This window comes from Polypterus senegalus, chromosome 12, assembly GCF_016835505.1.
Source record: "Polypterus senegalus isolate Bchr_013 chromosome 12, ASM1683550v1, whole genome shotgun sequence".
Lineage (NCBI taxonomy): Eukaryota > Metazoa > Chordata > Cladistia > Polypteriformes > Polypteridae > Polypterus > Polypterus senegalus.
Window position 1 is genome coordinate 119,798,365 of NC_053165.1, and position 26,353 is coordinate 119,824,717.

Sequence of the window (26,353 nt, forward strand, 5' to 3'; positions counted from 1 at the left end):
GACCTGCTTAATGCAAGCCAAAGTCATGGGGAAATTGAGTCTGTCCCAGCAGCTCTTGGTACAAGCAGGAAGTAACACTGGACACAGCGTCAGTCCATGAAATGGCCCATTCATGCACACCCATACTCCCACTCATATTGAATCCAATGTAGAACAGCCAACTTACATAACCAGACATTATTCAAACTAAAACCCAGCATGCTCTATCCATGAAGCAGCACAACTACCGACTACACTATTATGATGCTTTTATGTGTTGTTCTGTGTTTATAAAAATGAGCTGTCATACAAACAACTAACAGAGAGATGATATGTGCTTGTGACATTAAAACCAAAAGATAGTTATGATTTTAGCATCTGAAGCCTTTCTGAGCAATTTCCACAATTTTTGTTTTATTTTGGACTTTGTTTTATAATTGTGAATATATTTTACAGTTATATTTATGAAGTTTCTGTGCCATCATTTTGTGTATTTTTTTGGAATGTGGCCACTGCTTTCTCCTGTGCTTTTTCCATGCCTGCAACAATGTTCTTTGCAGTCACTGTGCTTGTTGCTAGCTGCGTAACACCACGGTCATGTAGCATATGCCAGTGTACCCTGCCTATATAAGATGGCAGGATCCAAGTTATTGGATAATCAAAAAATAACTTCTCATATGTGTGTATTTTTTAATCTTTTTAGAAAATCAAAACTGTTTGGGTGTTTATTTTTTACCTTGTTTGCTGGCTTACGTATTGGTCTTTGGTAATTAGTATCCTTTGGTAGTACTGGAGTTTTGACCTTGGTCACTTTTGCATCTCCTGGTCCTTGTGAAACTTTAACCTTCTTTGTCACCTCTCTTACAGCTTTGGAACAAAGTCACAGATTATCTTTAGAGATATATGATACATGAAATGACACTTTAATGTCAAATCAATAAAAATCAAGAATAATTTTATAGGTAGTGTAACTATTTAAATTTTATGTCTTGAATTTGGTAATAGAAATAAGTGTTTCAAGTTAAAGACCCTGTGAATTCTATTAACAGTAGAACATTTTATTATGATTTATGAATTTACAAAATTTCTGAAATAAATAAATAAGTAAACATAATACTGATTGCAAAGAATTTGCACATTTTTGTCATATAAGTTTTTCTCCCAGTTCCCCACTTCTGTATCCTAAAAACATAATTTGCATGACTGTGTCTATGTAGGTGGTCTAGCACTTCATCCATGAATAATTGCTGCCTTACACCCAGTGGTGTGGGTAGATGCTCTTTTCCCACATGTCCTTAAAATCAGATTAATTAAGTGGTATATACATTGATTGATAAATGGTGGGATAAATTGACGTTTTTGTTACAGAGAACTAACAAATACCACCAAATATACACAATTCACTTTATGATTTCTTTCATATATGAAAACAATATTCTCTCCTCTGGGTAAGAAACAAATTATATCCCTGCCTCTTGTCATAAAATTGAGTTTAGAAAATTGTACCACGAGCTCTGCAGGGTTTATACACACAATATTAAGTATGTCAGCTGATGAAATAATTTACTGTCTATAAAAAAGAGAAACAAGCTTGTATTTGCGAGTGATGGGAGAAACATCTACTGATATTGTCTGGACTTGGACAGACACGCATAAGAATTGTCCTATTAACAAGCAGTATGACAGAGAGTGCTACTTTAGGGACCTTCAGTATTGTTTTGGAGAAATTAGGTGAATAAGTCTGGCAAGCTTCGTTCCACCAAATAAACAGTTTTTGGCAACACTGTTGTAATTTATGAAATCCCTAATTGCCTTATTATTAATATATTTTTGATACTTTTAAGGCAATGCTATTTACCTGAACTATAAAGCCCATCCTAGCTGACTCACTACAGTTTTTTTTGGGTTTTTTTTTTTCAAATATATTTGGGGCAGACTGGTGGCTCTGAGGCTAAGGATCTGGGGCCTCAAGTATAACGCCCGCGTAGAATTCACACTATAACATGGCATATGGACAAAAGCAGAAATGTGCTTATGCACAAAAAATTCCAGATGCATAAATCTGTGCATACGCAAACTTCCACGTTCTTCCGCTACATAAGTCCTGGTAAGCGTGAAAAGTAACGCACGTGCACATGCTTGCTTTCCCGCCCCAATTCCTCCCAGAATTACGCCTCTTTGAATATGCAAATCAATATAAATAGCCCTTAAGCAGAGCCGAGCACAGGGGAAAATAGAAGAATTTCAGCGAATACCAAGTGGAGGCAAAGAAAAACGTGCTATTTGTTGGTTTAAACAGTGATATAATCAACAAAAGGAAGTTGATCGAGTGACAGAGTGTTGGAGAAACTCGAAAGCTCAAGTTCACAAAGTCGCACAGTGCCCGAAATAAAAAAGAAGATCTATAAAGTCAGATATCAAAGTCGCAGTGAAAAGGTGAGTCGTAGCCCACAGTCTGAGTGCTGTATGAAAGTTTATTAGGGTACAGACAAAAAAAAAATAGAGACACAGTGGGAAAAAAGCACAAAATGTCTACTTTAATCTCGAAATTTCCACTTTAATCACGTAGTTTATTTTGTCATTAAAGTAGAACATCATCTTAAAATCGTTTAATTTACTAGTTTCTCAAATCCCATCGTAACTAAAGTAGCACGTTAAATGCTTTGTTTTGTATTTGATCTTCTATGTGCTCTATGTGTAACTACATACTTCCGGGCTTTCTCTTCCTCCGACAGGACACAGAATCCATTACATTTGTGATATTACAGCTCTCTGAATAATTAAAATACCAAGATGTATATGTGATATCATTTTCATGATGATAGGAGTTAAATTATGTTATTAAACATGGGAATACGATGGCGCAGTGATTGTTCATGTCTCATGCAAGATGCTTGCTGTGCCATGCTTGACCTTTGATGAAATACTTTATTGTAGCAATACTGTCTCTTTCAAATGTACTAACCCCTAATTCTTCTCCTTACTCTTCTTTCTCCAAATACCCAATCGCCACACAATCAGCTCTGTAATAGAAGTTAAGCCATCTATAAGCTTAGAATGCCGGTTCTTCAAAACTTTTAACACATTGAAATATCTTCGTAGTACGTGTTTAATTATTCTATCCATCTGTCCTTCTAGTGTCGCGCCAGCACAAGCAAGAATACAGCGCGAGGCAGGAACAATCTGTGAACGGAGCGCAAGCTCCTCGCTAGCGCTGCGGCACCATGTCCTAGCATGTTTGATTATTAACAATATAGATTATTTAAATGAAGTTAAAGTTTTATCTGTATAATAAAGATATTTTGCTGCATTTCATCTTAAAAATGATATCGTCATCATATGTAAATACACGCTTTATAAAGTGGCTCAGATAGTGCAATATTATAACTGTAGTGCAAGTTTACAATGAGGTAATTGTACTTATAAGTACAAACAGTTCTACAAGGAGCAATTGATGGACTGATTGAGTGTGTTTATAGTTCTTGGGATGAAACTGTTTCTGAACTGCGAGGTCCGTACAGGAAAGGCTTTGAAACGTTTGCCGTGTGACAACAGTTCAAATAGGCAGCATGGCTGAGGAAGCGTGTGTTTGATGCTGTATACCGATATTTCTCTTTCTCAGCTTCTGTAGATCTTTGAGTCCCCACTCAGATACAGTGATATAAATACTCTGAGTGGTGCAGTGAGAGTAATATGGAAAAAGACGATCTGCTGTGGCAACCCCTAATGGGAGCAGCTGAAAGAAGAAGAAGGTGCAGTGAGAGTAACAACTTGTACGCCAGGGTATGAGGTACCGTGGAAATGTACGTGGCTTTATGCCAAGTTTAGGTTTTATACATCGCGATTTGAATGTGGAAATGTTTTTACACAACATTTTTGTGCGTACGCACTGTTTATACATGAGGTCCCTGCACTGGCAATCGGAAAGGTTGTCATTTTAAATCCCGTTAATGCCAAGAAGTGACTCTACTCCATTGAGCTTTTCAGCAAGGCCCTTAACCTGCAATTGCTTCATCCTGGGTATTACATTAATTTGCATCCAACTTACAGGGAAACCCTGGGGTTTGGCGGCAGGATTGGCACTTCGGCTTCCGTAAAAAAACACACGCTAATCCAGTGTGGCACTGAGGTGTCACCTGCTGTACTCAGGTCCTAATCCAGGTGGTTCATTGTGTGGTGGGTGCAGCAACAAGCTATCAGTGCATGCTCCCAACCTCTAATCAGTTCTGGAAAAATCATTGTATTATATTTATGGAATCCTAAATCTCAAAGAGCCCATTTGACATTGGAATAGATTTTCCTGACACAAGCTTTGGGCACCAAAAAAAGAAACAGTTCTTAAAATCACTCAATATTTTTTCAAGTGGTGGAACTTATGTTTACATTGTAATAATAACAATACTACATTCGCGTCTCCCATGCTCAAGGATCTAACATTAACTTTGTATGTTAAATAGCATTTTCTGATTTGTAAAATTACAAACAGATTGCAAACACATTTTAGTATGATACATGTATCATTTATATGGCACATTTCAACATGAGCAGATTTGGTTCTCCACTTCTCTGTAGAAATAAATAATAAATGTCTTCTGAAATTTCAATTATGCAATTATGCTTGTTTTATTCAGCCATAAGTTGACCTTTTTTGATATTATAACTTTTGTAATGCAATCTTTTGCAATATACAGTATAAAAAAACAATCCTGTAAAACCAAAAAAATATAAAATAAAATCAATATTTAAACAGAAATGAACCGCAAACAGAATTTGTTGATTTTTTTGAGTTAGTAAATATGCAATTTGACAAAAATCTACAAACAATAAGAGTCAGCAGACTAGATGTCTGCATAAATTCAAGGCAGGTTAGTGAAAACAGATGTGGAAGTAGCAACACTGGTGAGTATTTTTGTCAACAGCCAAAATTAATTATACCCATTTCAGGTCATAAGTGAAACTTGCTCCAAGAAATTTAAACCTACTGAACCCCATCCCCACACCTAATTCTATCCCCACCGGCACCATGCAGTTGGGACTCTGGCCTGCCTTTTACATTCTGAGGTCTATGATCTGCTTCTTGGTTTGGTTCACATTAAGGGTGAGATTGTTGTCTTGGCACCACTGAGTCAACAGGTAGATCTTTTCACTCTAGGCTCTCACATCATTGTTGGTGATCAGACCTATTATGGTGTATATATCAGGAAATTCAATGATGGGGTGAAAGCTGCGGCTGGCTCTGTAGTCAGAGGTGAACAAGGAGTAGAGAAGGGTGCCTAGTACACCATCTTGTGGAGTACCAGTGTTGAGGGCCAGTATGGAGGATGCAGTGCTACCAATCTGCACATGATAAGATTTGTTGGTTAGGAATTCCAAAAATTCAGTAGTAGAGTGTGGCCCAGAGTTCTAAATAGGAGGTTGGTGTTTAACTCTGCTAGTACAACAATGTTAAATGTTGAGCTGTAGTCAATGAATAGGGCTGTGAAATAATAGTTGACCAGCTGTGATGGGATACAAACTGAGGTAATCATGGAATATTTTGTTTAATCGTTCCCAATTCAAGTCTCTAGACAGTTAGACAGTTCACTTTTGTTTTCTTAGTTATTGTCCTTTTAAATCAGGTAGACAGGGACCACAGATTCTCTCAGAAGTGTAGACTCACACCTTCAGTTCCTTGGGTTCAATACCTGTCTCAGCCCCTATGGTGTGTGCATATTTTCATCAAACATCCCAGTGACTTGAATACCCCTGTTGGTAAACGGGATCTACAGTGTAAACTTGTCTAGTATGTTTGAGCATGGGTGTGTGGATAAGTAGGGCCTGCGCTGGACTGGTGCCTGCATTGTATGTAATGCTATTAGGTTATTGAATACTATGAAAAAGCAGATTCAGAAAATAAAGAGATACAGTACATAAGAATTTTAGCTCCCCAGTTAACGGTGAATGCAAATCATTTAAAGGAGATCATAGGACAGCTGTTCAAATAGTGTGGACCTTCAGGTCTTAATTCTGTCTTCAAATCCATGGAACTGCATTACCTTTTAAAAGTAATGGCTTTATTATTACTTTGATTAAGTACTCAAGAAAATTAATTTACTGAAAATAATAATTATGAAATGCTGTAACACTGTACAGTAAATATAGAAAAATAAAACAATGTACATACCGAAAAAGACAAGTTGACCGAAGAAGACAAGTTGTGTTCTAAGATAGTTGACCTCATGCCAGTGTGTTAGCAAAGACACATTTTTCTTTCTTTATTCCAGTTCACTTATATTAGTTGAACTTGCTGGCACTCTCTTGTGGCTAATGCAGTTGATGTTCATTATACTTAAAAAAAAAATTAGAGACAATAGTGCTATGAAGTTCTCTCAGGCAGTAGCTCCAAGTTTTCTTACAGTATTTCTCTTAAAAATAATTTACTTTAATGAATAATCACAAAAATATAAAAGGTCAATGTGACATAAAGGAATGTCTTTGCTTTGAGGGCAATTTTCTTTAGTAATTAATAGAAAATGTTTCCTGCACTTGATGTATTGTAGTACTACACAATAGGTTCAAAATGTTACCACAAGATGGCAGCTGAATTCTATTATTGTGTGCAATCGACTGTTAGTGATTTATTATCTTGTTCATAAAAGCTTTTTATCTGACTTGCTGTGTGTTTTATGTCTGAATGTATTTTAAGCTTTATCCTTCCTTCTAAAAACTCAAATTATAGTGACTTGACAAACCTATCCCTTCTGGAACAGTTAATTTTATTTATGTGAACTCATTAGATAATTAGTAATTTGTAAAGTTAGTATTTGTGTCTACCTGTGAACTTGTCGCAGCACTCTGAGCCTGCTTTTAGTGAGTAATTGGAATTGAATTGGATTGATTTCCTTGAGTATTTTTTAGACGCCATGCTGAAATATCTATTCATCCATTGTTGCACCTGCTTAATGTAGTTAAAATAGTGAGAATGTTAGAATATGAAATTTAAAAATAAAATTCTGTAATACAATATCACACAAAAATCTGTAGTGAAGTGGAAGTTAGAGGAATCAAACTGAAGTGGCGCTTTGGTGCTCTGCTGCTTCAGGCCTCTAGAACCTTGAATTCAGTCTATGCACTGCCCCTATTACGCTTGCATGTTCTCCATTTGTCTGAATGATTTTTCTTCAGGTTATTGACCTCTCCTCCCACCTGCCCAAAACGTGCTTTATAATAATTGGTGACTCTAGCCTGCCCCTGTATCACAGTGTGAGAGTATAGTCAGGACTGGCACTTTGTCCAGTGTTGCATCTAGCCTTTCATTTGGTGCCATGTGACCACATATTAAATACCTTCTTTGGAAAACAGATAAATGTAATAGGTGGGGTGATGTGTATAGGGGTATTCTTGTATTTAATCATTTATTAGTTTAAGCTATGAAAGGAAACGTTTAGGGGTCCCTACATTCTATCTTGGAGCCATCCCTAAATTTGCTCACCTACTGTATTACTGGCAAAAGCTACCTTTACACCTGGTACTAACCTGTGTTTTCAATGATTCAACCACAAGCAGAATGCAATTGACCTCATTAAAAGGCAGGTATAAATACATTTGTGATCAGATCACTCAGACTGCAAGCATAAAGTAGGTGCACAAAAATGGATACCAGACACACTTAATACAAGTGTAAATCTATTCATGTACCGTGATTACATAGACAGAAGCTGATTTTAATTTTTCACAGTTAAAGGCCATGTCCCTTCATAGCCACAACACATTAGACAACTTTTCAGTCATAGCCTTTATTTAAAAATATCTAGAGAGTCGGAGGCGGTTGATGGTGTGTTCCCATGAAGACCAGTTGTGGAATATGATGTGCCCTTCAACTCACTCCAACAAAATCAAGCAGGTTTGATTTTGTGATTAGTAGTAGGGATGGGCTTGTGTGGCATGAGAATTGACAACCAATGAATGGTCATCTGGAAGTACAATGCATAGAATGCAGTGATGAAGAATAAGGAATGTGTACTACAGTAATGTAGAGAAAAGAAAGAAAATGGCTGAGATTGTGGTTGAACTCACTGTACTTTTAAACCCTTTAAACAGTACTGCCTCTGTTAGGCAGTATGCTATTGGCTGACACAAAAAGGGTGAGGACAACTGTTCTGGAAAATCCTCATGCAGTCGCTAAATATGACATACATTATCTCACAAAAGTGAGTACACACCTCACATTTTTGTAAATATTTTATTATATCTTTTCATGGGACATCACTGAAGATATGACACTCGAATAATGACTCAGGCGCTGCCACGAGTGGCAGCCTTTCCAGCCGCTCCGTGTATGACTTTATCTTTCTACCTTTTTCTCTATTTTTCTCTATTTCACTGATCACTCCTACCACTTTCTTTTATGTGGACTTGTTCCCTGGACACTTTTTACTACTTGGACATGGATTTTTACAAACCGAGACTCGTCTATTCAGGTAGTCAACTTCTAGCGTTTACAACAAAGGCCCGTGCCGGTGTGGTTCCCTATTTACTCGACGAGGTAAGAAGGTCGTATCGTGGCAGCAGAGCCGGCACTAAGCTAAAAGCTAAGAGGCTAGCGAGAAAGTGGTGATATAAGCCTTCGGTGCCTTTTGTGATCCTGGGAAATGTGAACTCACTACCAAATAAGATCGATGGGATATCCTGCAGGGATCATATAGTGAGAACTTTGAGGAGGTTGTTGACTGCACTACTGACTACATCAACTTCTGTATGGACATTGTAGTTCCAGTAAGAACAGTATGCCGGTATGCTAACAATAAGCCATGGATTACAAGTGACATCAAGGGTCTTTTGAACCAAAAGAAAAGGGCTTTTTAATGCGGTGATCAGCATGAGCTCAAGCACGTGCAGAAGGAACTCCAAGTCCAGCTCAGGGCAGCGAAGGAGCAGTACAGGAGAAAGCTGGAGCAGAAGTTGCAGAATAACAGCACGAAGGAAGTGTGGGATGGGATGAAGATCATCACTGGCTGCTGCTCAAAGTGGGGTGCCACCATCGAGAGAGACGTGGAGAGAGCAAACCAGATGAACAACTTCTTTAACAGGTTTGACCACCCTAACCCACTCTCACCTCAGAGTACTGCACCCTCCACCCATTCTTCTCCTGATACCAGCATAGGAGAGACATCCCCACCCACAATTACAGCAGCCCAGGTAAGCAGAGAGCTGAGGAGAGTTCGTGCCAGCAAAGCAGTGGGTCCAGATGGAGTATCGCCACGACTGCTGAAGGCCTGTGCATTGGAGCTGGGGAGTCCTCTACAGCGCATCTTCAACCTGAGCCTGGAACAGGGGAGAGTCCAGAGGCTTAGGGAAACATTTTGCATTACCCCAGACCCAAAGGTATCACATCCTAGTGAGCTTGAACGACTTCCGGCCTGTCGCTCTGACGTCACATGTGATGAAGACCATAGAGCGGCTGCTGCTTCACCACCTGAGGCCACAGGTCCGCCATGCCCTCGACCCTCTGCAGTTCACATACCAGGAGAAGGTGGGAGCGGAGGATGCCATCATCTATATGCTACACCGATCCCTCTCCCACTTGGACAGAGGCAGTGGTGCTGTAAGAATTATGTTTCTGGACTTCTCTAGCACCTTCAACACCATCTAACCTCTGCTTCTTAAGGACAAGCTGACCAAGATGGGAGTAGATTCATACCTGGTGGCATAGATCGTGGACTATCTTACAGACAGTAAGGCCTCAGTATGTGTGTCTCGGGAACTGCAGGTCTGACATTGTGGTCAGCAACACAGGAGTGCCACAGGGGACTGTACTTTCTCCGGTCCTGTTCAGCCTATATACATCGGACTTCCAATACAACTCGGAGTCCTGCCACGTGCAAAAGTTTGTTGATGACACTGCTATCGTAGGCTGCATCAGGAGTGGGCAGGAGGAGGAGGATTATAGGAACCCAATCAAAGACTTTGTTAAATGGTACAACTGAACACCAGCAAAACCAAGGAGCTGGTGGTGGATTTTAGGAGGACCAGGCCCCTCATGGACCCCGTGATCATCAGAGGTGACTGTGTGCAGAGGGTGCAGACCTATAAATATCTGTGAGTGCAGCTGGATGATCAATTGGACTGGACTGCCAATACTGATGCTCTGTGCAAGAGAGGACAGAGCCGACTATACTTCTTTAGAAGGCTGGCGGCTTTCAACGTCTGCAATAAGATGCTGCAGATGTTCTATCAGATGGTTGGGGCGAGCGCCCTCTTCAACATGGTGGTGTGCTGGGGAGGCAGCATAAAGAAGAGGGACGCCTCACGCCTGGACAAACTGGTGAGGAAGGCAGGCTCTATTGTAGGCACTGAGCTGGACAATTTGACATCCGTGGCGGAGTGACGGGCACTGAGCAGGCTCCTGTCAATCATGGAGAATCCACTACATCCACTGAACAGTGTCATCTCCAGACGGAGGAGCAGCTCCAGTGACAGACTGCTGTCACTGTACTACTCCATTGACAGACTGAGGAGATCGTTCCTCCCCCACACTATGCGACTCTTCAGTTCCACCCAGTGGGGTAAACGTTAACATTATACAAAGTTATTGTCTGTTATACCTGCATTTTTATCAGTGTTTAATTTAATATTGTTTTTAATCAGTATGCGGCTGCTGGAGCATGCGAATTTCCCCTTGGGATTAATAAAGTAAGTATCCTATCTATCTATCTATCTATCTATGAATGACACAATGTAAAGTAGTCAGTGTACAACTTATATAAAAGTGTAAATTTGCTGTTCCCTCAAAATAACTCAACACCCACTTGCAACAAAAGTGAGTACACCCCTAAGTGAAAAATTATTTTCCAGCATTGCCTTAACTCTCTTGGGCATGGAGTTCACTAGAGCTTCACGTTTGCCACTGGAATCCTCTTCTACTCCTCCATGACAACATCAGGGAGCTTGTGGATGTTAGAGACCTTGCGCTCCTCCACCGTCCGTTTCAGAATGCCCCACAGATGCTCAATAGGGTTTAGGTCTGGAGACATGCTTGGCCAGTCCAGCACCTTTACCCTCAGTTTCTTTAGCAAGGCAGTGGTCGTCTTGGAGGTGTGTTTGGGGTTGTTCTCCTGTTCGAATACTGCCCTGTGGCCCAGTTTCCGAAGGGAGGGGATCATGCTCTCACAGTACATGTTGGCATTAATGGTTCCCTCAATGAACTGTAGCTCCCCAGTGCCAGCAGCACTCATGCAGCCTCAAACCATGACCCTCCCACCACCATGCTTGACTGCAGGCAAGACACACTTGTCTTTGTACTCCTCACCTGGTTGCCGCAACACATGCTTGACACCTGAACCAAATACTGTATGTTTATCTTGGTCTCATCAGACCACAGGACATGGTTCCAGTAATCCATGTCCTTAGTCTGCTTAACTTCAGCAAACTGTTTGCGGGCTTTCTTGTGCATCATCTTTAGAAGAGGCTTCCTTCTGGGACGACAGCTATGCAGACCAATTTGATGCAGTGTGCGGCGTATGGTCTGAGCACTGATAGGCTGACCCTCCACCCCTTCAACCTCTCCAGCAATGCTGGCAGCACTCATATGTTCTATTTTCAAAAGACAACCTCTGTATATGACGCTGAGCACGTGCACTCAGCTTCTTTGGTCGACCATGGCGAGGCCTGTTCTGAGTGGAACTTGTCCTGTTAAACCGCTGTATAGTCTTGGCCACCATGCTGCAGATAAGTTTCAGGGTGTTGGCAATCTTCTTATAGCCTAGGCCATCTTTATGTAGAGCAACAATTCTTTTTTTCAGATCCTCAGAGAGTTCTTTGCCATGAGGTGCCATGTTGAACTTCCAGTGACCAGTATGAGAGAGTGTGAGAGCGATAACACCAAATTTAACACACCTGCTCCCCATTCACACCTGAGACCTTGTAACACTAATGAGTCACATGACACCGGGGAGGAAAAATGGCTAATTGGGCACAATTTGGACATTTTTCACTTAGGGATGTACTCACTTTTGTTGCCAGTGGTTTAGACATTAATGGCTGTGTGTTGAGCTATTTTGAGGGGACAGCAAATTTACACTGTTATACAAGCTGTACACTGACTACTTTACATTGTATCAAAGTGTCATATCTTCAGTGTTGTCCCATGAAGAGATATAATAAAATATTTACAAAAATGTGAGGGGTGTACTCACTTTTGTGAGATACTGCACCTAGTAATTTTCTGTCGTGAAAATTGTCATGGTCCAGTGAAAAGATCAGCAATGGCCATCAGTAATTCTAGCATAAGTTTTGACTAGAAGTTAAATAATGTGACATTGGCTGAAGGTGACATCAAGTCTCTATTCAGACACAATGCACACAGAGCAGATGCATTTTAATTCCTAGTGTAATTGTAATCTGATTAAATTATATTCCGATAATTCAGATGCATATTAATGCCAGGTGTATAGCGGGCCAAAGATGCCTAGAGTGAGAGCGATTAGTATTGTTTATACTGACTAACATAGTTTGTAATATGCACATGGAAAACAATTTCTCTAACTCACTGTATTAAGCTTTTCAATAATATTAACAAGTTTGAATTGATGTCACTACTCAGTTTGTAAAGTTAAAAACGGTGATTTAAACACCAAAATGCTGCTGACTCACAAAAGGCGCTTTTTTGTTAGTACAGGGTTAAAGTTTACTTTTTGAGAAAAGCTTAGAATGAATTAGTCACATCATATAACAATGCTTATTTAGAAGAAAAATTTAAACTTATTATGCTCACAGTTTTTGAGTGAGGTGTCACTTTGATGAGCATTGTATTGTACTAATTACAGTACGTAAATAATAACTCATAACAATTAATGCATACATTCCTGCCCTCCCAGATAGATTGGGGTGTCCAACTCCGGTCCTTGTGGGCCACAGTGACTGCAGGTTTTCATTCTAACCCTTTTCCTAGTCAGTGAGCAGTTTTCACTGCTAATTCACTCCTTTTCCTTCATTTTAATAGCCATTTTTTAAGGATTTAGTACTCTGAATGTATTCATCTCTTCATTAATTGGTGCCAAACAGAAATGAGATGTGAAACCAACCGATGACCAGCTAAATTGGAGCATCAAACTCCAGCCAATTTCACTCCAACCAGTTTCTTAATGAGAAACCAATTCTTGCTATTCATTAAAGCCATTATTGAATATCATGATTAGTTGTTGCTCTCATTCTGTTTTTTTTCTAAGACCACTGTCAAGATGTTTTGGTGATCTGAGCAGACCAACATGACCAAGACCTTCACCTTCCTTTATTTTCAGGTTAGCTGCTGGTCATGTGGTGGCTTGTTTTGTGTCTCATTATTGTTTGGCTGCTCATTAAGGAAAAAGAAACAACTAAGGGGTCTGAATCATGTCAATTAAACTAAGGCAAAACAAGTTAATCAGCAACAAAAGCAGCTCACTCATTAAGAAGATGGTTAGAATGAAAAGCTGCAGGCACTGTGGCCCACCAGGACTAGAACTGAACACCCCTGAGATAGCTGATTAATGCTCAAATTCCCTAAATAGTCCCAGATTGACAAACTCTCAAGCTCCACTTCCTCTGCTGAATCCTTCCATTGTTATTCCTAGAAATGAAGATGGAGGAATGCCTCTGCATGTGGAGCTGCACATGGTGTTTGTATCATGGGCTGTAGTGCTAGCTTGTGTTCATTAGGTAAATTAAATACTATTAAATGTTATTTGATCATCCAGGTGCAATTTCTCTAATGTTAGATAAAAATAAAGAAAATCAGAAAGAAAAATATATTTTTTACAGCATTGTTGCTGAGAATTAAGCTGACTTTATTCTCATATACTGATTTACAATATGTGCAGATGAGCTGAAAAAAATCTGAGGATTGTGCTCAGGATTACGTACAGTGCCTGTAAAAAGTAGTCACCCCCTTGGACGTTTTTTCATTTTATTGTTATCCAACTTTGAATCACAGTGCATTTAAATTGCCTTTTTTGGCTCTTTTTTAAATTCACTGTGAATCAGTATTGCCTTATTATAAAATATGAGAACTTGCAAGGGTGTGAATACTTTTTATAGACAACGTATACAAATGCTACCTGATTTTATTTAACTATATCAATATAGTGTATATCATACACTATTCATAGGGTTTTTTTTGTTTTTTTTTTCAACATTCTGTAACAGTGTAACAATCAACTATCACTGTATGTTTGTCAGTTAACTCTGTTGCTCTACTTGGATGTCATCCTACTATGTACATTTGGATACAGTATGTAGGGAGGGCAATTAAGTGCCAAAATAAGCTAAAACATTGTTTTTACGGATTTTTTTTTTCATTGATTGGGTAGATAGTACTTTTGGCTTTTGGGTGGTTTTGGCTTTTGGGTGGGCACCCCACCCATGTCCAAATGTTATTTATTAAGAGATATATAGTGACTGTTTAGGATATAAAATAATAAGTCAAGAGTAGGAGAACATTTATTTAATGCAGGTTTACCAGTTTTTTTCAATGTCATGCTCTGATAATATACAGTACAGCATCAATAAATGAGACACAAAAGACAGTATGTGATGCAGTGAAAAAACACCTAGAAATTTAAAGTTTTTGTGGAGTTTTAATTTAAAAAAATTATACATTTCTCATTAGTTCCATTTTTAAGCTCTAAGACTGTTGACAGACAATATGGTACACTAGTATGTGCATGTAGACATTTTTCCCACATTGTTCTTCCATGTCTACAGTAGTTTTACATATGCATCCCTCTTCTTCATTTCTTGTTCAGTAAGGGGATTGGCATGTAATGGTTGTCAACGCAGAAAGAAGCCTTGTTACAGGTCAATAAACCAGATTTTCCTACCATCTTAGACTTGCATAGGTTGAAGAGCAATCCTCTGGGTGGTGGATCATTGTTTGCTCACCCAAATGTGACCTTCTTGCTGAAGTGTCACTGTGTCATGTATGAAAAAGAGTGAATCTGAAAACTCTGAAAGCAGTATGTTATGCATGGGTTCCTCCCCTTGCAGGGATTCAAATTCCTTTTCATGCCTTTTTTGTTCATTTTTGATTCTTTTGTTTATGTTAATATTCTTGATCATTTAGTTCCTATGTGTTTATGTATCTTCATATTCCATTTGTGTTATGGGTGGTTCCCTAAGAGGTGGGGTCACCTGCTCATCCCCATCATGGGACTGCCCACCACCCTATAAAGGCTGAGATAAACCCACAGTCTGTTGCGGTACAATGTATGCGCTGGCTACGGTGAGTTCTTGTCATTATTTTTATTATTGTGCTTTGTGGATTATCTGAATTTTTGACTTCTTGATCTGTTGTGTGGTTTTTTTGTTTTTTTTTTATATATAACATTTCCCTAAATATTTGTATTGGGGCACTGGATTGCCTATTTTTGAAAGGGCAACTCTCTCTGTGCTTTAGTGCTGTAGAGAATTTTTGTGTGATATAAATCTTTTTATTTTATAAAGATTCTTCATCTGCCACTTATGCTTTTATATAGCTTTTGTTACTGTTTTTAAGAGTTATGTTAAGGTAATCTCCAAGTCATGACAGTTGCATTGCATATGTCAGTTATTAGGATGCATGTTGAGTTTGGCATGTAGAGTATACTTTTGTAAATTGCATCCCATCAATTGACAGCAATTTGGTAAGAATGACATTCGTTTATTTTATTCCACTTATGTTCCCATTTTTCTACTCCAGAAACTGCCAACTGCCTGAAGTACAGGTATTAAACTAAGATGTGCAAATCAAGCATTAAAGTAAAATATGCAAATCCAAACATGTTTTGCTTATATTGCCCAATACCCAGAACATTTTTAGGAAAATAACAGATTTGATGATGGTGGGTTCTGTTACTCACTGGAAACTCTTGATGAAAGTAAAAGTGTACAGACTTCGCACATCAAGGAGAGCACTCTCATTAAAGTCTGTGGTATATACAAAAGGAGGCAACACTTGTGGTAGTGAAGGGGTCTGTGCTTCAGACACCAAGGGGAACCCCACATGTCATTGAAGTCTAATAATACTAAGAACCCACTATGAACAATGAGGTGCGGTGTCTATCCACCCTGCCAAAGGCTCCACATGGGCTATGACCGCAACTGTCCAAGTGTTGCATTCAAATCAGATTGAAGCTATCATTTTTACATGATGTGCTTCAGGAGAAATTACATTTATACCCAAAATTTTCATTATTCAAACAAATTACCTGTTTCAATTCAAAAGAATATGTTTTCCTGTAAAATTGTGTTTTGCAATGACCATCAAGAAAACCTAGGATAGTCAGCAGGAATCGATCAATCTGAGGCTTTAATCATGGGCAATTATATGTAGCATATTCAGGAACTCCAGTGACTTTATAACATTAGCCCATGGTTTAAAACAAAATCAAATATTGTGTACAGAAAAGTACCTAGTTAGTTACATAACACTGATACACCTGATTAACTGATGGCACTATACAGTAACTGAGTCCCATTGTCTTAGAAAGTTTCTTAGGCAAAGCTGGGTAACACAGCTAGTATTACAAGAAATAAATCCTGAAACGCTTAGTAAGTGCTACTGTAAGGTAAAAGACAAAGAAGAAAAAAGGTAGATGATATGGAGAAAAACTCAAATAATGACCTTCTGATAATATTAAATGAAGCATTTGTAAATTTTGTTTTTCACTTTCAGCGGATCTGAAATTATCACTTGATGAAATGTCAGTGAGACAGGATGTGGACAGCTCACTCTTCATTTTCAGGTTTTGTCATTTTTCTGTGATGGAATCCTACAATAACTCAGAAATTTATTCCCAGCCTTTGAAGTGCTCTGAATCTTGGGAAGAGTGGACTGATCGTTATTTTCAATACAGGTCAGAAATTCTTCCTTTTATAAATTGAATGAACTGACCAATTTAAAAGTGTTAGAAAAGTTATATGTTGAAAACAACAGAATACAGAATAAAGATTTTAAAATTAATAATACTAGAACTTTTTGTATTTGTTAAGTTCTTATAGTAGATAAAGCTATAATTGGGCAAATTTTATGTATTAAAAAAGAAGATTTTGTATAAATAATAAACTGAGTGTAGCTTTTGGCACCCTTGTTAGTGCTGCTGCTTTGCAGATCTAGTGTCTTGGGTTCAAACCCTGTGGGCAGTTGTTGTTTGTGTGGACTTTGCAAGTTCAATCTGTACGGGTTTCTTTGCAGGGACTCTGATTTTAATCCCATATCCCTCAATAGCCTTAACATCAGGTTAACTGGTTAATCCAAATGTGTGACCATTGTAATAGCAAGAGAAAACAGAGAGAAAGGTTGGGGTTCCACCCTGTCTATTACAGGTATAAGAAAAGCAAGCTGAACTGTTGAGTGATCACAAAAGACTGAGTCCAAATACAGTAGAACTGAATGGGGAGGAGAGGTGCTGGGTTTTTATAGTTGGTGTGCAGAAAGAGGTGGGTCTGTGGGGGGGTGCTGCAGAAATTAAGTAAGAAATTAGGAGGGTGTGGTCTGGACAGGAAGTTGATGCTGGGTTTCCCTTCTGATGGTCTGTAGAAGAGGGAGGAAAGAGGTTAGTGCACTACATCAACCCTCAAGCTGACATCTTACCCTCAGTTAAGCCCTTTGACTGCCTCCTATGTGCACTTGTGTGACACCATTTGTCACCTACAATGGACTGGTGCCTTGCCCAGGGCTGTGTGTTGCCTTAAAACCAAAAAAAAACTGCGGCTCAACAAAACCCTAAATTGGAACTAACCAAATTTCACAATGTTATGTTAATTAAAATGGAGGCTTTTTTATGGACAGAATTTCTAGACGCCGCCAGGGTGTTGAGGGGGTTTGGTGTGGTGGACTCAGGTTTGGGTCACTGCTTTTTGCAGATGATGTTGTCCTGTTTGTTTCATCAGGCCGTGATCTTCAGCTCTCTCTGAATTGGTTCGCGGCTGGGATGGGAATCAGCACCTCCAAATCCGAGACCATGGTCCTCAGCCGGAAAAGGGTGGAGTGCCCTCTCAGGGTTGGGGGAGAGATCCTGCCCCAAGTGGAGGAGTTCAAGTATCTCTGGGTCTTGTTTACGAGTGAGGGAAGAATGGAGCGTGAGATCGACAGGCGGATCGGTGCAGCGTCCGCAGTGATGCGGGCTCTGCATCGGTCTGTCGTGGTGAAAAAGGAGCTGAGCCATAAGGCAAAGCTCTCAATTTACCAGTTGATCTACGTTCCTACCCTCGCCTATGGTCATGAACTATGGGTAGTGACCGAAAGAACGAGATTGCGAATACAAGTGGCTGGAATGGGTGTCTGGGCTTTCCCTTAAAGATAGGGTGAGAAGCTCAGTCATCCGGGAGGGGCTCAGAGTAGAGCCGCTGCTCCTCCGCATTGAGAGGAGTCAGATGAGGTGCCTCCTGGACGCCTCCCTGGTGAGGTGTTCCAGGCTCGTCCAACCGGGAGGAGGCCCCGGGGAAGACCCAGGACACGCTGGAGGGACTGTGTCTCCCGGCTGACCTGGGAACGCCTTGGGATTTTCCCGGAAGAACTAGAAGAAGTGGCCGGGGAGAGGGAAGTCTGGGCCTCTCTGCTCAAGCTGCTGCCCCCGCGACCCGACCTCATATAAGCGGAAGAGGATGGATGGATGGATGGCTTTTTTGTTCTAATTTCATTTAATTTTAGTCAATTTATATTCATGCAGCAAACGTGTTTAGAAGAATTATATGAAATAAATCAGAACTGGATAATTGGTTAAAAATTAATCAATTGAAGCACATTTCATAGAGCATTCTTCTTTAAAAAATTGGGAAGAAAAAGAAAAAAGGAGCCTCAATCTGTTTAAAATCTACAAGTGGCATCCAGAGAGCAAAATCCAATTGTCCTACTATACTATATCTGATGGAAAAATTATCACCCTTATTTTGCAGTCTTCTCAAAGGCAATTTTATCACTTGGCAACATATATGAAGAATACCTGAGTAATCAAAAGATACTTTTTCTTTTTTTCCTTTCACTCCCAGGCTATTGTCACAGAAGTACAGAAATGAGACGACTACCACATGTTGGAGACAACTACAAGAACATACTGAGCTTGAGAGACAACAGAAAGGAGCTCAGATGAATGCCATGATTGGCAACACAATTAGCCGGGGAAAATAGAAAAACCTCACACAGAGATATGTAACTGAAATCTAGTTGATGGTCCACAAAATGAAGTTGAGCATCTTGCCATTTAACATTTAAAATGATTACATTAGAGACACCATGCTTTCAGAATGGAAATGAAAAGTAATTGAGCTTGGATTAAAAATATATTAGTAAAGAAAGAAGTGAGATGCTGCAGCATGAAGGAATATAGATGCTTAATTTGCATGCGCGCCTGCTTACCTTTAAACCTGTGTTTCACTTTTAACACTTAATGGATACTTTTTAAACTGAACACTCCATGAAATCTGTGTGAAATCAGAATTATCCTGCTCCTCATGGACTCTGCTTACTGTAATGAATACCAAATGTTTTATGCCCCATGGCTCATGGAGGCAAAGCAGATGTTTAATTTTTTGGAACATTATTTATACAACATAAAACTGTAATATTACAATGTCAGGTGTCTATATAAACATACTGTGTTTTGCAATTACTCATAAATATTAAACAGTGTAGTACTTAGAATTATGTGTTGGAATTGCAGTGAATTTTAAAGTTTGTTATGTAAGCCTTTTATAATGGTAACTGATCCACTTGCAGCAAAGACATCTTCATGCTAAGTACAACTACAGGGGCACAGAGACCCCGATTAGCTTTCAGCTGGTCTGATTACTTAAACTTTCTGTTCTTTTCTGACATTTACCTCACCACTATATTACAAATTCATGTGAAAAAGTAAGTGCACCCCATGAAATGTTTTTTAACATACAGTGGGTACAGAAAGTATTCAGACCCCCTTCAATTTTTCACTCTTTGTTATATTGCAGCCATTTGCTAAAATCATTTAAATTTATTTTTTTTCCTCATTAATGTACACATAGCACCCCATATTGACAGACAAAAAAAGTAATTTTTGAAATTATTGCAGATTTATTAAAAAAGAAAAACTGAAATATCACATGGTCCTAAGTATTTAGACCCTATGCTCAGTATTTAGTAGAAGCATCCTTTTGAGCTAATACAGCCATGAGTCTTCTTGGGAAAGATGCAACAAGTTTTTCACACCTGGATTTGGGGATTCTCTGCCATTCCTCCTTGCAGATCCTCTCCAGTTCTGTCAGTTTGGATGGTAAACGTTGGTGGACAGCCATTTTTAGGTCTCTCCAGAGATACTCAGTTAGGGTCATTGTCTTGTTGGAAGGTAAACCTTCAGCCCAGGGGATATCCCTGTACTTGGCCGCATTCATCTTTCCCTCGATTGCAACCAGTCGTCCTGTCCCTGCAGCTGAAAAACACCCCCACAGCATGATGCTGCCACCGCCATTCTTCACTGTGGGGACTGTATTGGACAAGTGATGAGCACTGCCTAATTGTCTCCACACATACCGCTTAGAATTAAGGCCAAAAAGTTCTACCTTGGTCTCATCAGACCAGAGAATCTTATTTCTCACCATCTCAGAGTCCTTCAGGTGTCTTTTAGCAAACTCCATGCGGGCTGTCATGTGTCTTGCCTCTCCTCAGTGTGTGGAGACAACTTGGCACTGCATGATCTTCATTTAAACAGTATGTAAAGATAAAAGTGATGTAAATCTGATATGGTGATTGCTATATTTTGTAGTCCATTGTATTTAAAGAAACATGAATGCAAATTTTGCATGTGGAAAAAGTAAGTCCACCCCTACATTTCTCACTACCTCAAACACCTAAAATTAGAGTCAGAGGCAAATGATTAGAGTGTCATTAGAGAAGATTTCTAACTTCATGGCTGAGTTGCTGTTGTTCCCAATTGCTTCCTCTTTGCTATAATACCACTAACAGTTAACCGTGGAATATTTTGGGGCGACAAAAATATTGTATGTACTTATTGCACAGGTGGAATGCTATCACGGTACCGCGGCTTGAATTCACTGAGCTCCTGAGAGTGACCCATTCTTTCACAAATGTTTGTAGGAGCAATCTGCATTGCCTAAGTGTTTGATTTTATACACCTGTGGCCATTGAAGTGACTGGAAAACCTGAATTCAATGATTTGGAGGGGTCTCACAATATTGGCATTATAGTGTACATGTTATCACCATGCCTAGATTGAGAGTGCTCTTCCGAGGCCTTCAGAAGGAAGATTCCAGATGTCTGAGAATCTGAGAGAGGATTTAAACAGATATTCAAACATTTGGACATCAGTCATTCATCTGTCCATAAGATGAACCACAAGTGGAGAAGATTTCAAACGACTGCAATCTTGTCCATGCCAGGCTGCCCCAGCAAATTCAGCCCTGAAACAGAATACAAGATGGTGAAAGAAGTCTCTAAGAAGTCCAGAATTTCAGGTAGCACTTGCTGCAGTTGATATCAAATTGCACGAGTCTGCCATTGTAGAGTCTACATAAATTAGATCTAACTAATTAATCACATAAAGATTTTCTAACCCTTACAGAGTGCTTTACATAGACCACTTTGACTACCACCAATGTATAGAACTCACTTGGATGATTAAACGGCAGCCATTCTTGTGCATGTACATTCACCACACATTAGATATTAGGTGACGAAGAGGTGAGTAAGACAGTTTGCCAATAAACGACAGAGGTGGATTAGTAGGCCAGAATGTAATTTAGCTAGGAAATTGGGAAACATGGTACTCTTTTTCAAAAGATGCCCAGGGATCTTTTAAGACTAGGGGGAGTGAGGACTTCAGTTTTACATTTCATCCGAGGGACAGCGGCAATTTTTTTCTACAACATAGTGTCCCCGTCACTGTACTGGGGAATTGGGATCTACACACAGAGTAAGCACCCCCTGATGGTTTCACCAACACCTTTTCCAGCAGCAATCCATGGTTTTTCTTAGATGGCTTTCCACTGAAGCACTGGCCAGGCCAAAACATGCTTGCAGTAGCTTCAGGTGGATTACTTGATCTGAAGTGCAGGTGGTATGGCTGTTGCCTACATGGGAGGTGTGCCAGGCGGAAACGTTTTTGCTGTCCAGAAAGAAAATCAAGGCAAGACTGAAGTTTAGATTGCTGTTGTGTATTACTTAGCATTGTTAAAATTGTATGCATTATGCTTTTTAAAATTTGGTTACATTTGAATTGGATATTTTTAAAGAAGGAAACTAATTTCTAACAAGTAAGCATGTATTCTAAGTGAAATGGGTAAAAAAGAACCATTTGTTTCTAGGGTTTTACTAATAAGAACAGCTGTGTATTGATCTCTGAGAGCCCGCTGTCCCATTTGACATGGTTTTGAAGCACTGCACATGAACACAGAGCACACTTCAACATTCTCTGTATGACGTCAGAAGTGTGGATTTAGTTTTATGACCTCCGAATATTGGAGACAGGTAAATTTTAGATTGTATGTGCCCCTGGAAGGGGACAGGATGATTTTAAGAATGAGTGTTTCTTCACCCTTCAGGAAGAAAACTTGGGGGTTGAAAGGCAGGTTTGAAGAGCCTTATTGACAAGAGGACAAAAAAAAATGTCAGGCGATGAGCTAGCTGGTGACAGAGAGAGATACACAGAGAGGAGACTTTCAGTGTGTTTGCATGCACACACATAATCATTTTAAGGTGAATACCCCAATTAAGGCAGAAACTTGGTTTCTTAATAGTCTAAATTTACCTGCACAAATATTCTTCTGGAGTTCTCCTTTGTCAGAATGGTTCCACATCATTAAGCTGCACAAAAAGGGGATAAACGTCATCATCAGCCACCATAAATCAGAAAATAAGCATGACACCCGAGTTCATTTTCTTGTGTTTCATAAATATGTTTAGTCAAATTGATGCTTTATTTTTAGGTTTCTGTTACCGGGTTGCTAACAGCACACTCTTTTCTCCTGGTCTGTGTAACTGAGCCCTACCAGGGACCCGGTGTATGTGCTTCTTGCCTTACACCCAGTGCTATTGGAATAATAATAATAATGTAGGTATTTTTACTTCAATAAGATAAGTATTGCGTTAGGTTACTTATTACTTTAAAAAGTAATCTGTCTAGTTAACGCACGTTACTTTTAATGTGTTACCCTACTGCTCTCGAGATTGTGTTACTGAGTTTAGCATGGTATGTTGATCTTGTCAACATAATTTTGCGATTTCTGAAATATTGAGAAGATGATTTCAGCCAACAGAAGTAGTAATGCGATTGTCCTAACATTTACCTCTGGAAATTTATCTTTGCAAACACTTCTACCCATGGCTGCTGAAAGCATATGCAAAAAAAAGACAAGCACAGGCTGACTGAGTGCAGCAAACACACGCAGACTATAATGTCCGTAACAGTAACCCATTTATGGGTTTACATGGCCACATAATTAGATTATTCGGTGAGAAAAAAAACAAAAAAACTCTGTTATTCAGGTTTCTCAGAGGGCAATGACTCGATTTCTGAAATCGGAATAAGGGTTTACATGGTATTTTAGAAATCAGGATTTTGTGAATAATTGGATTATTGAAAAACATGTAAATGCACTAACAGATGAAGAAAGAGAGAGAGAGCTGACCAGAAATGATGTCCTGACCAGAGACATTGTGTTACTTCTAAGATTATGGGCTGCCAGGAATTAAAATACACTTATTGAATGATATTCATCTGTTGTCAGAACCACAGGATGATTCAGGCTGAACTGGTGTGAAAAGCCACATCTATGTTTTGCTTTGTTTTATGGTGCTAGCTATAATAGTTAAACTTATTAAGCCTAATTTGTACCTTGTTGGTTTTGTTCTATTTGATCTGTCCAGGTAGATCAATCAAGGGTGTAAGAAATAAGGTAGAGTCACCGTCATACCTGGGTGAAGTCTGAAGCTAGTTGGGTGCAAATCCTTTGCTGTTGTCAACTTATAAGCCTAAAGATTGACAGTGCATGACTAGAGAAAGGGTAGTAGCGACAGATGTGTGTAACTGGAGTTCATAGTAAAAGAATCGGTGTATTTGATAAAAGAAGATTTCATATTTTCAAGAAAGGTGTCTCTAAAAGCTTTGCCATTATTAAAACACCTAGGAATTGTAACTTGCTTATATTTTGTTCTGAGCTCTTCACTTGTGGTGATTAATTTTGTAACCTCATCCTGTAGCACTTGTTCCAAAACTGATGTTACTTGATTACGTTGACCTCTTTGGTAAGTCACTTTGGATTAAAGTGCCTGCCAAGCAATTAAATGTAAGTGTAAAATTTTACTTTAAATAAATAAACACATTCTAATTTAACACCTTAGCCTATTTTACTGGATTGGGGACACTACTGACCAAAACACTGAATTAAAACAAACCATCAGTTGTACACTTTGTAAGTAAATATAATTTTGGATGAACAATTTAATTACCATATAATAATTGTGATTTACAACTGTATATTTATCTCTCATTACTTCACTTAGCTGATTGAGCTCATTTTCAATCTCCCAGTGAACTGGACTGTTATTGTTCTCAGCACATGTGACTAATTAGCTGCAAGGATTTCTTCAGATACATGTGACCTCATCAAGCAAGAAATAATTACTGACTTAGTGGTCTTAAAGAATATAACAAATCCTGCTTCCAGTTAGAATGTGTGTTTCAGGGTGTAAGCTACAATAAATAAATGACTGGTAAGCTTTCATTGGTTGCCAAGGCAATTATTTTGCATCCACGTCCTGTCCTAAAAATAAATGCCATCCAATTTCATGTCTTCCCTATTCTGGTCTACAAGATGTTGTAAAGGTAGATCAGAAATGATCTGATCCTCCATAATAATCCTCTATGCTCTCAAATGACATTACTTGACTATTTCTAGATTGCACACAATATCCTTATGAGAGAAATTAAATACATTTTAGTGATTTTGCTGTTGAACTACACGTCATCAACTAGTTTGGCTTTAAAATACTGTCTGTTAAAAAATTTGGGTAGCCATCCCTGCTGCCCAGGCTGCATATCAATTACACCCAAAACTTAAACTGTGATTTGACCCGAGGCAAATTGTCTCCGGGGCCTTTAATTTGACACATATATATTCACTAATATAGAAACTTCACAGACGTAACCTGCAGTGCTTAGGTGGTGTAAAAGAGGCTCAGCATATACAGTGGCAAGCACACATTTTGGACCCCTTGCTTAAAATGTGTGTTATTGTGAATATTAAGTGAGTAGAAGATGAACTGATCAACAAAAGGCATAATGTTAAAGATGACACATTTCTTTTCAGCATTTTATGTAACATTAGTGTAATGTTTTGTACAATTGTACAGTGAAAAAAGAAAAGAGCACCATACAAAAGGTTGGGCACCCCAAAATATTTGAGCTCTCAGATAACTTTTACAGAGGACCCACACTATCATTAGCCTGTTAGGTCTATGGCTTGTTCACACTCATTGTTAGGAAATCCCAGGTGATGAAGATTACAAAGCTGTATAAATTCTCTGACTCCTCAACCATTGTCCCAACAATCGGCAGCCATCAAAGTTGAAAAGAAATAAGTTTGAAGTGAAGTACCAACAAAAAACACGACGATCACACACAGAAAGTAGCAGCTTTTATCCAATGTCTGATATCGAGGAATGGCTTGGATGACCTTTATACCAGCATACTGGTGAAGTCATTGCAGCACTGTCCCAATGATTTATGAGATTCTTTCCACAGAAAAATGTGACATGAACACCCTAAAACAGTGGTGCCAATCAGCGCAACAAAACTGCATTGAAACGGATGCTAAAAAATCATAAATTTTTTTTCACTAAGGCTTCCAATCCAAAACCTAATTACAGAAATAGATTCTGTATGTAAGAAAAATCTCAAAAACAGGCATAGCATAATTTACAAATACAACAAGAACTGGGAAAAAAGTATAGGAAATGTCAATCACGAAAGATTGTAGGCATCATTATGGACTTCAAGTTGTGTATTAATTCTGCATTCTTTCTTTTAAGAAATGTTGTGAGTGTTAGACCCCATACAATTTCAAGATGCTGAAAAATGAATACACTCTTTTGTTGATGCCAACTCTTATGCACACCAAACACAACTACTTAAGAAAGACTTAAATTGGCTGCAGTTCGTTCAGAATGCAGCAGCAAGGGTCTTAACCAGTAAAGGAAAATCTGAGCACATTTCACCACTGTTAGCTTCCTTATATTGGTTACCCATGTCTTTTAGGGTTGATTTGAAAATATTTCTGGTATATACAGTGCATAATTGATGTATAGTTTGTATAAGTCTCAAAACAATTTCACTCTGTCTTATGTTTTGGAATGCCTGTCCCAGTTGTAATCTTAGATCTTCTAACAGTAGTTTGC

At 39.0% G+C, this 26,353-nt stretch overlaps 1 protein-coding gene across 2 annotated transcripts in view; it reads left to right on the forward strand.

Moving 5' to 3' along the window:
• The window catches only part of wdr93 (WD repeat domain 93), a 57,813-nt gene extending 38,201 nt beyond the window's left edge, over positions 1–19,612 (forward strand). For both annotated transcript variants that reach the window (XM_039773315.1, XM_039773316.1), the window contains exons 16-17: positions 16,646–16,826; positions 18,961–19,612. In XM_039773315.1, the coding sequence (XP_039629249.1) occupies positions 16,646–16,826; positions 18,961–19,099 (320 nt within the window). In that variant the 3' untranslated portion in view covers positions 19,100–19,612. The remainder of the gene's footprint in view (positions 1–16,645; positions 16,827–18,960) is intronic.
• The last annotated feature ends 6,741 nt before the right edge of the window (positions 19,613–26,353 follow it).